Source organism: Rhinolophus ferrumequinum, unplaced genomic scaffold (genome assembly GCF_004115265.2).
Source record: "Rhinolophus ferrumequinum isolate MPI-CBG mRhiFer1 unplaced genomic scaffold, mRhiFer1_v1.p scaffold_52_arrow_ctg1, whole genome shotgun sequence".
Classification (NCBI taxonomy): Eukaryota; Metazoa; Chordata; class Mammalia; order Chiroptera; family Rhinolophidae; genus Rhinolophus; species Rhinolophus ferrumequinum.
In genome coordinates this window covers 148354-162648 of record NW_022680418.1, presented here as the reverse complement: position 1 = coordinate 162648, position 14295 = coordinate 148354, and the positions used below count along the sequence as shown (strand labels likewise).

The 14295-nt window shown below is 42.5% G+C and overlaps 1 protein-coding gene across 1 annotated transcript; it reads right to left on the bottom strand.

Annotated features, from left to right (window-relative positions):
- Nucleotides 1-8779: 8779 nt before the first annotated feature.
- On the bottom strand, nt 8780-11632 carry LOC117020003 (mammaglobin-B-like). Its single transcript, XM_033102235.1, has 3 exons — nt 11521-11632; nt 10973-11160; nt 8780-8927 (listed from the first exon to the last, which is right to left on the bottom strand). Exons 1-3 carry the CDS (start codon nt 11573-11575, stop codon nt 8889-8891), a joined length of 282 nt encoding a protein of 93 aa, XP_032958126.1. The 5' UTR covers nt 11576-11632; the 3' UTR covers nt 8780-8888.
- Nucleotides 11633-14295: the final 2663 nt, after the last annotated feature.

Here is a 14295-nt window from a genome sequence, read left to right as displayed (position 1 = left end):
TTTCTCACATATTTGTGTTCTTTATCCTTCCACTACAAATAAATCACTATTGTTACACATATTATTTGTCTTCCAACTCCTTTATTGTCTTTTCCAGCTGTCATATTTCTAATTTTTCCAGAGCTGCTTGTAGTTTGAATGTTTATTAACCATAAAGAGAGTAACAGATCTTAGTAATCTGAGCTTTCTGAAGACCCAGGAAAGTGCCCCACGAGCGAACAAGACTGTCCCAGGAACCTAGACCAGTCTCAAAAGAATATGAATCTATTTAGAACTTTCTTGTCTCTTTATCTCTTCCCATTTTTAAGCCCTAAATCTGTCAGAAAAGATGGTTATCAGGTGGGATAGAAGAAGGGAAGTAAGGAGAGCAGAGAAGGAGTAGTCTTACTTGTCAACCATTGTGAACTTTTGATTCTTATCCAGGCCAGGATACACTAATCTCTAAAGGGAGACGTTGACCTTCATATCACAGGAATGGAGAGCCATTGAGAGTTGGCTTTAAGTAAGCTTGTGACAAATCCGGGCTTTGAATCATATCACTGTATATGAATACAATTCTGTATGCAGTCAGCTAGATTGGAAACATGGGGATAAATAAAGATAATTCAAATGAGCAAATCTTCAAAACTTTTATCTCCAGTGAGCTTTTTCTCAGAAGGTGGCAGAGGACATGCTCCACCCAAAAGAATATTGTCATCCAGAGTAAGATGGATGCAGGGAGAGGACATCTGAGGAGAGGCTGCAGAGATAGCAATTATGCCTGTCCAGGGAAAGCATTAGAAGCCTCAAAGGTAACGTCAAGAGACCCTGCAGAAGTCAATCCTTTGTACTTGGTTGACTCGGTTTGTGAGCCTGATCCAGAGTTTCTAAAAAATTACTGGCATCTTCAACAAAGGAAACCCAGGCTGCCAATCGAACAGGGAGCTGCTCCAGTCATAATTTGACTGTCAGATGTCAACACTCTGGGAGAGTGTGTCCAGGGAAGGCGGAAACACAGGCCCTTCTGTCACCTACAGTTAACTTCCTGCTGCCTTTCAGAGAGCCACAGACTGTGGAGACTGTCAGTGTGCTTTTGGTAAAATATACACAACATAAATTCACCATTTCAACCTTACTTAAGTGTACAATTACTTGCATTGAGTACATTCACACTGTTTTTTTTTATTGTGAATAATCAATAATTACATATTTTATTTTTTATTTATTTATTTTTATTCTTCTTTTTATATGTTTTTTATTATTTTTTAATTAATTAATTAATTAATTTATTTATTTATTTATTTATTTTTTAAATTTATTGGGGTGACTATTGTTAGTAAAATTACATAGATTTCAGGTGTGCAATTCTGTATCACATCATCTATAAATTACATTATGTGTTCACCATCCAGAGTCAGTTCTCCTTCCATCACCACATATTTGATCCCCCTTACCCTCATCTCCCACCCCCCAACCCCCTTACCCTCTGGTAACCACTAAATTACGTTCCCCAGATTAATTTTCAAACCCCGTGGCCATCCTGTAGTCACCGACAGCCCTCCAATCCCCTCACCCTCCCCCCCACCCCCACCCCCCCGCCCATCTAGCAACCCTCAGTTTTTCCTCTTTGTCTCCAGAACTGTTTCTGATTAGTTCATTCACTTATTCTTTTCTTTAGATTCTGCATATAAGTGAGATCATATGGTACTTATCTTTCTCTGTCTGACTTATTTCACTTAACATAATGTTCTCTAGGTCCATCCATGTTGTTGCAAATGGTAAGATTTCTTTCTTCTTTATGGCTGCGTAATACTCCATTGTATAAATGTACCACAGTTTCTTAATCCAGTCATCTACCAATGGGCATTTTGGTTGTTTCCATGTCTTAGCTATTGTGTATAGTGCTGCAATAAACATAGGAGTGCATAAAGATTTTTGAATTGGAGTTTTGGATTTCTCCGGATAGATACCTAGGAGTGGAATTACTGGATCATAGGGTAGTTCCATTTTCAGATTTTTGATATACCTCCATACTGTTTTCCATAGTGGCTGCACCAATCTGCAATCCCACCAACAGTGCACAAGCGTTCCCTTTTCTCCACATCCGCGCCAGCACTTGTTGTTTGTTGATTTATTGATGATAGCCATTTTGACTGGGGTGAGGTGGTATCTCATTGTGGTTTTTATTTGCATTTCTCTGATGGTTAGTGAGGTTGAGCATTTCTTCATATGTCTGTTTGCCATCTGTATGTCCTTTTTAGAAAAATGTCTCTTCAAGTCCTCTGTCCATTTTTTAATTGGGTCATTTGTTTTTTTGGAGTTGAGTTGAGTGAGTTTTTCATAGATTTGTGATATTAATCCCTTACCAGATATATCATTGGCAAATATCTTTTCCCATTCAGTAGGATCCCTTTTTGTTTTATTGATGGTTTCCTTCGCTGTGAAAAAACTTTTTAGTTTGATATAATCCCACATGTTTATTTTTTCTCTTACTTCCCTCGAGCGAGGGGATATATCAGTAAAAATCTTACTCCGGGTAATGTCGGAGAAGTTTCTTCCTAAATTTTCTTCTAGGTATTTTATAGTTTCAGATCTTACATTCAAGTCTTTAAGCCATTTTGAATTTATTTTTGTATATGGTGTAAGGAGGTTGTCCAGCTTCATTTTTTTGCATGTGTCTGTCCAGGTTTCCCAGCACCATTTATTGAATATACTGTCTTTACTCCATCGTACATTCTTGCTTCCATTGTCATAGATTAAATGGCCATATAGGCGTGGATTTATTTTCTGGACTCTCTATTCTGTTCCATTGATCTATGTGTCTGTTTTTATGCCAGTACCATGCTGTTTTGATTACTGTAGCCTTGTAGTATAATTTGAAGTCAGGTATTGTTATACCTCCCACTTTGTTCTTATTTCTCAAGATTGCTGAGGCTATACGGGGTCTTTTATGGTCCCATATAAATTTTAGGATTATATGTTCTATTTCTGTGAAAAACGTCGTTGGTAGTTTGATAGGAATTGCGTTGAATATGTATATTGCCTTAGGCAGTATGGACATTTTAACTATGTTAATTCTTCCTATCCATGAACATGATATGTGTTTCCATCTATTTATATCTTCCTTCATTCCTTTCTTCAGTGTCTTATAATTTTCTGAGTACAGATCTTTTACTTCTTTGGTTAAATTTATTCCCAGGTATTTTATAGTCTTTGGAGCGATTGTAAATGGGATTGTTTTTTAATTTCTCCTTCTGATGTTTTATTATTGGTATATACAAATGCAACTGATTTCTGAATATTAATTTTGTATCCTGCTACTTTACTAAATTCATCTATCAGCTCTAATAGCTTCTTGGTGGAGTCTTTAGGGTTCTCTATATATAATATCATATCATCTGCATACAATGATAATTTTACTTCCTCCTTACCAATTTGGATGCCTTTTATTTCTTTTTCTTGTCTGAATGCTGTGGCTAGAACTTCCAGCACTATGTTGAATAGAAGCGGAGATAGTGGGCAACCTTGCCTTGTTCCTGATCTTAGGGGGAATGGTTTTAGCTTTTCCCCATTGAGCATGATGTTAGCTGTGGGTTTGTAATATATGGCCTTTATTATGTTGAGATATGATCCCTCTATTCCCACTTTCTTAAGGGTTTTTATCATAAATGGCTGTTGGATTTTATCAAATGCTTTTTCTGCATCTATTGATATGATCATGTGATTTTATTTTTCATTTTGTTAATGTGGTGTATCACATTAATTGATTTGCGGATGTTGAACCACCCTTGCATACCAGGGATGAATCCCACTTGATCATGGTGTATGATCTTTTTAATGTATTGCTGAATTCTGTTCGCTAATATTTTGTTGAGGATTTTTGCATCTATGTTCATTAGAGATATCAGCCTGTAGTTTTCTTTTTTTGTGGTGTCTTTGTCTGATTTTGGGATAGAGTGACAGTGGCTTCGTAAAAAGTGTTTGGGAGTCTTCCTTCCTTCTGGATTTTTTGGAAGAGCTTGAGGAGAATAGGTGATAATTCTTTTTTGAACGTTTTGCAAAATTCACCTGTAAAGCCATCTGGTCCAGGGCTTTTGTTTGTTGGGAGATTGTTGATTACTGATTCAATTTCCGTGGTGGTAATCAGTCTATTCAGGTTTTCTGTTTCTTCTTGAGTTAGCCCTGGAAGGTTGTATGCCTCTAGAAAATTGTCCATTTCTTCCAAATTGTCAAATTTGTTGGCATATAGTTGCTCATAGTAACTTCTTAAAACTTTTTGTATTTCTGCACTGTCCGTTGTCACTTCTCCTCTTTCATCTCTGATTTTATTAATTTGGGTCCTCTCTCTCTTTTTTTTTAATGAGTCTGGCTAAAGGTTTGTCGATTTTGTTTATCTTCTCTAAGAACCAACTCTTGGATTCATTGATCTTTTGTATTGTTTTTCTGGTTTCTATTTCATCTATCGCTGCTCTGATCTTTATTATCTCCTTCCTTGTGCTCCCTTTGGGCTTATTTTGCTGTCTGGAAGACCTGTCCCTTGTTGTCAGAGGTGTGTTGAAGTCCCCTACTATGATAGTGTTACTGTTGATCTCTGTCTTTATGTCAGTCAGTACCTGTTTTACATATTTAGGTGCTCCTATGTTGGGTGCATAGATGTTTACTAGGGTTATGTCCTCTTGTCGGATCGATCCCTTTATTATTATACAGTGCCCATCTTTATCTTTTAATATGTTCTTCATTTTAAAGTCTATTTTGTCAGATATAAGTATTGCAACACCAGCTTTTTTCTCGTTTCCATTTGCATGAAATATCTTACTCCAACCCTTCACTTTCAGCCTGTGTGTGTCTTTTGTTCTGAAGTGAGTCTCTTGTATACAGCATATACAAGGGTCTTGCTTTCTTATCCAGTCAGCCACCCTATGTCTCTTGATTGGAGCATTTAATCCATTTACATTTAAAGTGATTATTGATAGGTACATAGTTATTGCCATTTTTAAATTTGTAGTTAGGTTGTTTTGATCTTTCTTCTATTTACAGAAGTCCTTTTAGTATTTCTTGCAATGCTGGCTTGGTGGTAATAAATTCCTTTAGCTTATTTTTTTCTGGAAAGCTCTTTATCTCTCCATCAACTTTAAATGATAGCCTTGCTGGATAAAGCAATCTAGGTTGTAGGCCTTTGTTTTCCATCACTTTGAGTATCTCCTGCCACTCCCTCCTGGCCTTCAATGTTTCTGTAAAAAAATCATTTGATAGTCTTATGGGAGTTCCCTTGCATGTAACCCTCTGTCTTTCTCTTGCTGCTTTTAGGATTCTCTCTTTGTCTTTAAGCTTTGCCATTTTAACTATAATGTGTCTTGGTGTGGACCTGTTTGGGTTTATCCTGGTTGGAACTCTCTGCACTTCCTGGGCTTGGATGTTGGTTTCCTTCATCACGTTGGGGAAGTTTTCGGACATTATTACTTCATATATATTCTCAATCCCTTGCTTCCTCTCTTCACCTTCTGGTATTCCTATGATGCGCATGTTGTTGCGCTTGATGTTATCCCAGAGGTCTCTTAAGCCATCCTCATTGTTTTTTATTCTTTTTTCTTTCCGTTGTTCCGTTTGGGTGATCTCTGCTACCTTGTCTTCTAAGTCGCTGATTCGATTCTCTGCTTCATCTAACATGCTGGTAATTCCTTCAAGTGAGTTCTTAATTTCGGTAATTGTGTTCTTTAGTTTAACTGGTTGTTCGTTATGATTTCTACATCCTTCTTTATGTCTTCTCTAAGCTCCTTAAACATTCTTATCACCAGTGTTCTGAACTCTGTCTCTGAAAGATTGGTTACGTCTGCTTCATTTGGTTCCAGTTGTGGAGGTTTCTTCTGTTCTTTTATTTGGGACGTGTATCTTTGTTTCCCCATTCTGGCTGACTCTCTGTGTTTGTTTTGATATATTAGGTAGATCCCCTAGAGTTCTTAGTTCTTGCTAGGTTATCTTATGTAGTATGTGTCCTTTATATTTGACCCGCACCACGTCGTCCTTCTCCTCTGCGTGTGCTCCAAAGCTGACTCTTGTGTTGTGCACACTGTCCCATTCAAGAAGATCTTTAATTGCTTTTTGCTTGTGAGTAGGTGGGGTTAACTCCTGGGCTGACCTGTTGTGAGTCTTGGCTCTGCCCCCCGCAGGGTGTTCTGCTGCGTGAGGGTTGACCACCCAAATGTGGTTTGGCCTCTATGGGCTCCAGTGCCTGCAGAGAACCCCCTCTAGGTGTGTGACCTGCAGGTCAAACCCGGCAGCACTCCGGTTTGGTCTGGAGTTGGCCCCTGGATATGCTGAATCCCGTGCCTCTCAAGCTGGGCCCCGGCAGGGCAGTTTCAGAACAAAGCAAATCACCAAGCACAACAGCAACAACAACAACAAAGAAAAAAATCAAATACATTCACATGCAAAAACACCCGATAACCCCCACTCGACACAGGCAAAGATATCAAAGATATAAGGACAAAGCAAAACAAAACAAAACAAAGCAAAACAAAAAGCAGCGACAGTCTAGGCCTAGAGTTCAGCAAGCAATGTCCAGGTTGCCCTCTGCTGTACCAAAGAGCCCCCTGCTTATTTCGCAGGCAGAGCCAGTCACCTGGTGCCCAGAGTGACTTTGGGACTGCAGACTTAAATGCGTGGGCCTGAGCGGTCTGGGTGATAGTTTTTACAAAGTCAGTGCAGTTTCTGCACTTGCCTGCACAAATGCACACTGAGAGTAGCACCACCAGCCCCGTGTCCAGTACTCCTGAGTCTTAGGGCACTTCTTCAGTGTGTGTGAGTATGGGGGGGTGCGGGAGGCAGATTTCTGATCTGCTGAAAGCCCAGAGCTGCGCCTGCCTTACTGCTGATCTCTGGGTGTGTCTCTGCAGTTGCACTTGCCCCACCCTAGGCAGGCCAGAAAGGGTGGGGGCTGGGGATGGAGGGGTCTTCTCTCTCCCAGCCCAGCCGCACGTCACCCTCTTCCCGCAGGCCAGAAAAGGTGGTGGCTGGGGGTGGAGGAGTCTCTTCTCTCCTAGCCCAGCCAAAATCACACACTTCCCAGTCTCCCTGGGTAAGGGCTGCCTGTCAGGCTTCCCAGAGCCTGAGCACTACTACGGCTCCTCTGTAATCTGACACCACTCCTCAGTTCAGGGGCCAGTTTAAGTCTCTGGAAGGGCGGGGTAGGATTGGAAGAGCGGGGCGGGGGAGGGGCCCAGGTATGGAGTCTGTGTTCCTTGTCCGCCCCAGAGCCCACTGGCCGCCCTCCCGGCGGGAGAGATCAGCCGTGGGACGCAGGGAAAGTGCCCACCTGCTGGTCTCTGTGCTCTCCGTTCCGCCCTGGGATCCCGTGCGTGCCCGAAACTGCGGGTGCCACCGCGGTTTTCGGTTTTCGCAGCCGCCGGCTGAGACTCCGCTGCGGGCTGGGATTTCCCGCCGCCGCTGGCCGGGCGTTTTCACTCTGCTCCCTTCCTTCCTTCCCCTGCTCGCCCAATTAGCGCACCTTCAAGTAATCCTTAGCTTCAAGTAATCCACGAGTCTCTTAGCTGTTCTGTGTGATGAGCAAAGAGTTCTTTGATGGGTTATACGTCCTGTTTGTAATAAGATCCCGAGGAGAACTCAGAAAGTGAGCCCTGCTGCCGCCATTCCTATGATGTCACTCCCAATATACTTTTTAATTTATCTCTTTACTTGCCTCATTATTTTTCTCCCCTTGATAAATATAAACATCCTGAGGGAAGGGATTTTTGCTTTTTTCTCACTGATATATCCTGATGCAAAGAGCAGTGCCTGATACAAAATGTGTGTCCAACAAGAAGTTCATGAGTGAATGACCGTGATTGTAAGAATTGCTCACAGGAGGACGCAGTCAAAGGATGGACAGTGAGGGAAACAGTGAGAAGAACTTGTGTTCTGCTAAGGATCGAGATTCTCTGAGGTTTATGATAAAGGAAGGAAACCATAATTATGGAATCTTACCTAACAGCCCACAAGGGCTGGAGAAGTGATAGATCTGAGAGTGTGAAAGGGATGAAGCAGGTGTGTATGTGTCCTATTCATTGATTAGCACATCAATGGCCACTGCCATGGGGACACAGACAAACAAGCGTTTTTCCTAAGGTTTGGGGTTATGGGCACTGAGGGTGCCCAACTGTGATGAAAGGTTTTATTTGTTTTATTTCTTCTTTTTCTTTTCACAAACCCTTGTGTCGAGGGCTGACTTTCAATAGATCTCAGTGAGGGAGCAGCTAATGAGAGATTTTAACAACCCAGTTGAGGCTGTAGATCCAATCGTAGGGTGCAGACAGGAGTCATCCCTTCCCTGCCTGAGTCCCCTTTCTCGCTGCTGTTCCCCTTCCTGCACACTCGGGCCAGGGACACAGAGAGCCCGGCCACGGTGAGCAGGGCTCAGCTTGGACACAGGGACTGAAGGACATGTGGGATGTTGAGTTGGACGCACCCACCAGGACCTCAGGGCCTGAGCGAGGCAGAGATCGTCTGGGAAGATGGGGGTGAGAGGGGAGGAAAGTCACTTTCCATAGAAGGGTCGATGTTGGGCTACAGGTGGTAAGGAACAGCGTGCTGCTCAGAGTCTGCAGTCCTGCCTCTGTGAGCTCTTCATGGATAATGGGGTGTGAGTGTGTGTGTGTGTGTGTGTGCGTGTGTGCGAGCACATGCGTGTGTGGTGTGAGTCTCTCTAAAAGCCTTCATTTTCATCAGATCACAAGAAAAGAACATTAGTTTTGCAGATACTTTATTGAAATGACAATGTATTTGAGGTTTCAACAATTTTCTTGGCGTTTTCAGATCAAAAGACAAAAAAAAGAAACATAAGTTGTGGTTTCTACCAATAGACTCTCCGTTGTGATCATTGTCTATAGTCCTCTGAGCCGAACGGTTGTGGAAATTTAATATTCAGCACACCAGACACTGTTATATATTGTTTGCTGGAAAACAAAACAGAGACATCACCTCCATTCCAATTCCTCATAAGAGGAAAATCTGGAAAACCAAATATTTCTTTCATTGTTTTCCTGGATTTGTCTACTCACATCTGACATTCAAGAAAAATAGCGCTGCCAGTAAAATCAGAATTACCTCGTCATTTATTCTATTGTTCAGGAGACATTAATTGGTAGCTAAGAGGACTCCTATTTCCAGGTCTCTCCAACCCCCAACTCCAAGGGTCCCTTTAATAATTTTATCAGTTTGTTTCCTGTTCTTTGAAATAAGGTATCTAACAAAATTATGCAGTGTCACCAGTTTTCAATATGTCGGCTCAAATACGATGACATGTGAGGGTTTAGAGTTCCTGTATGATCTTACATTTTAGAAATAGAGAACACAATCTGATGCCTCCACCATATCCTTTGTGGGCCACAAAATATCGGAGATGTGCACTCTGACATATTTGTCTAATCTAGGGTTTATTTTTTTCATTTCATTGGGGAATATGGGGAACAGTGTGTTCCTCCAGGGCCTATTCGCTCCAAGTCATATCCTTTAATCTATTTTTGGAGGGCGCGGCTCAGCTCCAAGTCCAGTCGCCGTTTTCAACCTTTAGTTGCCTTGGGCGCAGCCCACCATCCCATCTGTGAATTGAACTGGCAACCTTGTTGTTGAGAGCTCGCACTCTAACCAACTGAGCTATCCGGCTGCCCCTAATCTAGGTTTTTAAAGAAAATATTACTATACAGCAGTCGTTCCATTTTTAAAAAATGCAATTATTTTAAATACACATGGCACAAATATTACCATTTTCACCATTTTCAATACACGGTTCAGTAGTGTTAAGAATATTCCCTTTGCAGAGCAACCAGACCCCAGGACGTTTGCATCTCGCTAAAGTGCAACTCCAGCCCCGTTAAACACTCCCAAGTTCCTCACCACCCAACTCCTGGAATGCATTACTCTACCTTCTGTTTCTAAGACATTGGCTACTCTAGAAAACTGACGGAAATGGAGTCATGCTATATGTGTCTTTTTGTGACTGGCTTTTTTTTTTTTTTTTTTTATGTCTTCAAGATTCTTTCATGTTGCACCCTGTTTCAGAATCTTCCTAGTGACGGACACTTGTATGTTTGAGCTTTGGGAATGCTTCTAAATTGTCTTCCCTGGGGTGTGTTAAGTGTTACATTAGGATACGGAAAAAGTCTCCGTGAAAACTAAACAAGTCTGTCATAATTTGAAAGATTATCTCATTGTTAAACTACTGATTTTAATTTTAAACATTTCCCTCACCCGTGGTGCGTTCATACCCATGATCTGCACGTGTCGTTCATGGGTCTTTAATTAATGGCCAGGGATTCAGTCGTTTATACTAACAAATGTGGATTGCTTGAAAGTGCACTTTGGATTGTGTTAGTAAAATATGCGAATTGTTAAGATATGTAAGGGAGGTGGGGGGTGGGAGATGAGGGTAAGGGGGATCAAATATATGGTGATGGAAGGAGAACTGACTCTGGGGGATGAACACACAATGGGATTTATAGATGATGTAATACAGAACTGTATACCTGAAATCTTTGTAATTTTACTAACAATTGTCACCCCAATTAAAAAAAAATAAGATATGTGGAATAATCCTTAAAACGAATTTTCTGGACTCTATTAGAAAGTCTTAAGATATTTGACTATTCGATCGACAAACAAGTAAAAGTTATTATTCAGATCACTCGTACAAGTGAAGGAGGTCTTCTTAAGAATCAGATATTTTCTGAGCTGAGGGTTAGGGGAGCTTTTGCCCAAGCGATTTCCCCCCTCTTGGTCCTTTTCATTTATCATTCACTAAGGATTCCACAAAGTGAAGAGACAGAGCAGCACTGCACCTTGGATGCCTTTTCTGGTGTCACAGTATTATTCACACTCACCAGCAATGGAAGTCAGTGAAACAAAGCATGGTCAACACTTGCTTGGGCATAATTAGTGACAAACTTAGACCTGCTTACTCTGTCCAAGGATTCAAAACACTTAAAAAAGAAATCGAAATTACCACAATCACTTGGATGTTTTCCAGAGTTTTATAATCCTGGTCAAGAAAAGATTGCTTCATTTCCTTTAGTGCGTTTGCAGTGTCTTCATCATCTACGAACTCTTGAAAATCCTCGACGAATTGATCAACACCCACTTCAGAAGACACTATCTTATCTACCATTTTCTCAAAGAGTGGGCAGCCAGAACCTGGATGGAAGTATGAAAAAGTGGGCTCAGTTACAGAGGTATGAATACCGTTTTGGGCGTAGCTATGGTGTGTCATCTGACATCCCAGTAGAGACACACATTCAGAAAGGTTATGGTCAACGGTCTTGAGTTCTGAAATCTAGGAGAGTAAACTCAGGATCTGGGATTTCCTTCAAGCCTGACATTTGTCTCCTTACACCCCCGTCCTGGCTTCCACAGCCCAGAGAAGCCAAAAACACGAATAACGAGGACCCTGGAGAGATGAGAGGCTCTGTGCTGGGCTGTGGGGAACAGGAGGTCGTCCACAGGGGCCCTGACAACAACCTGCAAGCAAAGCCCGCCCTCCTTGTCAGTGCTCACCTGCAAAGCAGGAGACGGGCAGGGCGATCAGCATGAGGACTGTCAGCAGCTTCATGGTGCAGCGGCGGCTGTGGGCTGGTGACTGAGGTGTGGCAGTGAGGAAGGACCTCGCTTTGGAGCTGAGTGCCTGAGCTCCTGCTTTTATTCTCCTGGTGGCCATTGTAATCCCTCCCCTCAATGAGGGAAGGAGTCACAGGGTGCACCTGGCACTGGGCCAGGAAACCACACTGAGAAACACCAAAAACACAGCCAGCCTGTGATCTGTTGGTAGAAACCAAGGAGACTGACTTTTTGAACCAAAAATGACTTTGGAACTGCAAATGTGCATAATGGCACATGACAGTAGTTGCAATTACTTCAGACATGCTTGCTGAAAAAAGGACAAGCTAATTACAACATTGTGAGCCGTTTTGTTTCACTATTAGGGTGGTTCATTATGTCCCCATCCTCCTCCTCCTCCTTTTTTTCTTTCCCGTCCTCGTCTTCGTGTTGCTTCTCTTTTCCTTCTCTATCTTCTAGGTACAAAATGGTTCAGACCCTGTGTGTCTGTTCCTCCTGCTTCAGGCAACACCTGGGCTGGGTCCAATACCTCATTCCGCCTCTGGGAGACAGACTTCCCTCGCCCACAGAGTGGAGTGGGAAAATATTCAAGTCTCGCCTGCTTTGAAGACTGTTTTTACAAAGAATATCTCACTTATTTAAGTAAATTTCATGAATATAATTATAAATGTAGAATTAAATTTCGTCCAGATTTTGTTAGCTTTTTGGTGTAGCTTACCTCTCTCTCACTGGGGAGACAAGGAACAAACATACAGTTGACTGTGAGATCCAGGGAAAGTGATGGTGTAAAGAGCAACAAACAACGTGTAGTGCAGCCGTCCTGTAAAGTGGTCCAGGCAAGCATCGGAGCAGGGAATTTGAAGCTTGGATGGTGAAATCCTGGGGAACATCTGGGGAAGAGTGTTCTCAAGAGGTCAAGGGAACAGCCAGTACAGAGGCCCTGAGAGCACATGGCACTTGGCAAAGGAAGGGAAGTGTGCCAAGTGTGTCAAGAGAGGGACAGGACAGCCTCACAGGATAGAAAAGCCACACGCGTTTGAGCAGGGACAACATGAAGGTAACTGGAACAAGAGAAACAAAGTTGGCTTACGTAGAAGAAAAAAGAAATGGCTGAGAGAGCCTGAGAAATGAGTCAGCAGTGAGATCCCTGTGAATACATTATTCTCCGTCTGGATTATTTGGAACTCACTTTTTTAGTAATTCAGGTGGAGCTTTAGTTGCCAAGGACACTAATGAACTAGGAAGAAGCTAGAACGAGAAAAGAAGGTCACATTCTTATGGGTGTCCCTCAGCCAGCTGACCATTGCTGGGCACTTCATTCCAAAGGCAAGTGAAGGACTTTAGCGATGAATCGGGCAACTGTCTCCGTGAACGGGATTTCATGAGGACTCCGCCTGGTGCCTCAGTCATTACGGAGCAGCCCTGTCACCTGCTGACACACTGGGCCATTCACAGCTTCTTACTCAGGAAACAAAATCCCACCTCATGTCCATGAGCGCACAGTAAAGTGTGTGTCTCTTTACCTCCATGTTTCCTGCAAAGCACATGAGGACCATTCTCAGGGGAATCAAATACAATAACTGCTCACAAAAGCTCCTGTAAAAGCATCGTTTGCAAAAGCAAATGGAAGAAACCACAAGGTGAGAATGCCTGTATTGCTGGCCTGATTTTTACCTCCTCCCAGAAGGCACTTTGACTCAGGTCCCCAAATTCAGTTCAGAAACCAGAACAGTGAAGTAGCCTTCGGTGTCAGTGTGTGTGACATTTATTGATCACCCTCTGTGATAAACCAGACACAATAGACTTGGACGTGGAGGTGAATTATTCACAGATTTTACTGTGAATACCCTTGTCTCGGTTAGAGATAAATGTCAGGTAGGAGAGAATTATATCTGGCCTGTTCTCAGGCTCATACAAGACCTGAGGTGAATTCACACTAATATTTTGCTCATTTGAGGCCTTGCCATCTTTAATAAAAGTGGTGAAACTCAGTGAGAGCCGTTTTTTCTTGGTGATTCATGCATTGGCACAAAGCCTATAAAAGAGTTCTGCAAATTAGATGATCCTTGAGTTTCTATTAATAGTAAGTGAGTCATATACATCAGTCCGCGGAATTTGGGGACAAGATACCTTACATTTCTTCTTTTTCACTCATTCTGTACAACTGATTCTGCCCTGCGCTCCTGGGCTGTTGGCACATTAAACTCATACATGTGCTTTGGACGGGAACCTCTTCTTCCTTAAGATCAGGCCAAAGCCTACAAATTGGGCGGGGAGGTGCTTTCCCCGGCCAAAGACTTCAGGAAAGGCTGAGGTCTTGGGGACATCTTGATGTCCATCGTTCACGGTTTCCAGGCCATTCCAAGCACAGGCGTCTCCCATGCCTGGAGCCACACTGGTGTGGAGATGTCACAGCTTTGTCCCTTTCCACCATGGAAATCGTCCTATGGATGTCATGAGGCCTGAATGAGTTACAGTGAGGAAGTCCTCAGAACAGAGCTGGGCACAGAGGAGGTGCTTCGAACATGTCAGCTCTAGCCAATCATTCATAACCTGAGAAAGGTGTTCTGATAAACCTTGAAGGACTTCTGGCACCATTATAGACCACTGAAAACTCTGCTTCTACTTCGCATTCTCTAAAAGGCCTAGAGACACCATGTTGCAATGTGAAGCAGAATGCCTAAAGTAGGAAATAAAGTACTTTTTTGATCCATG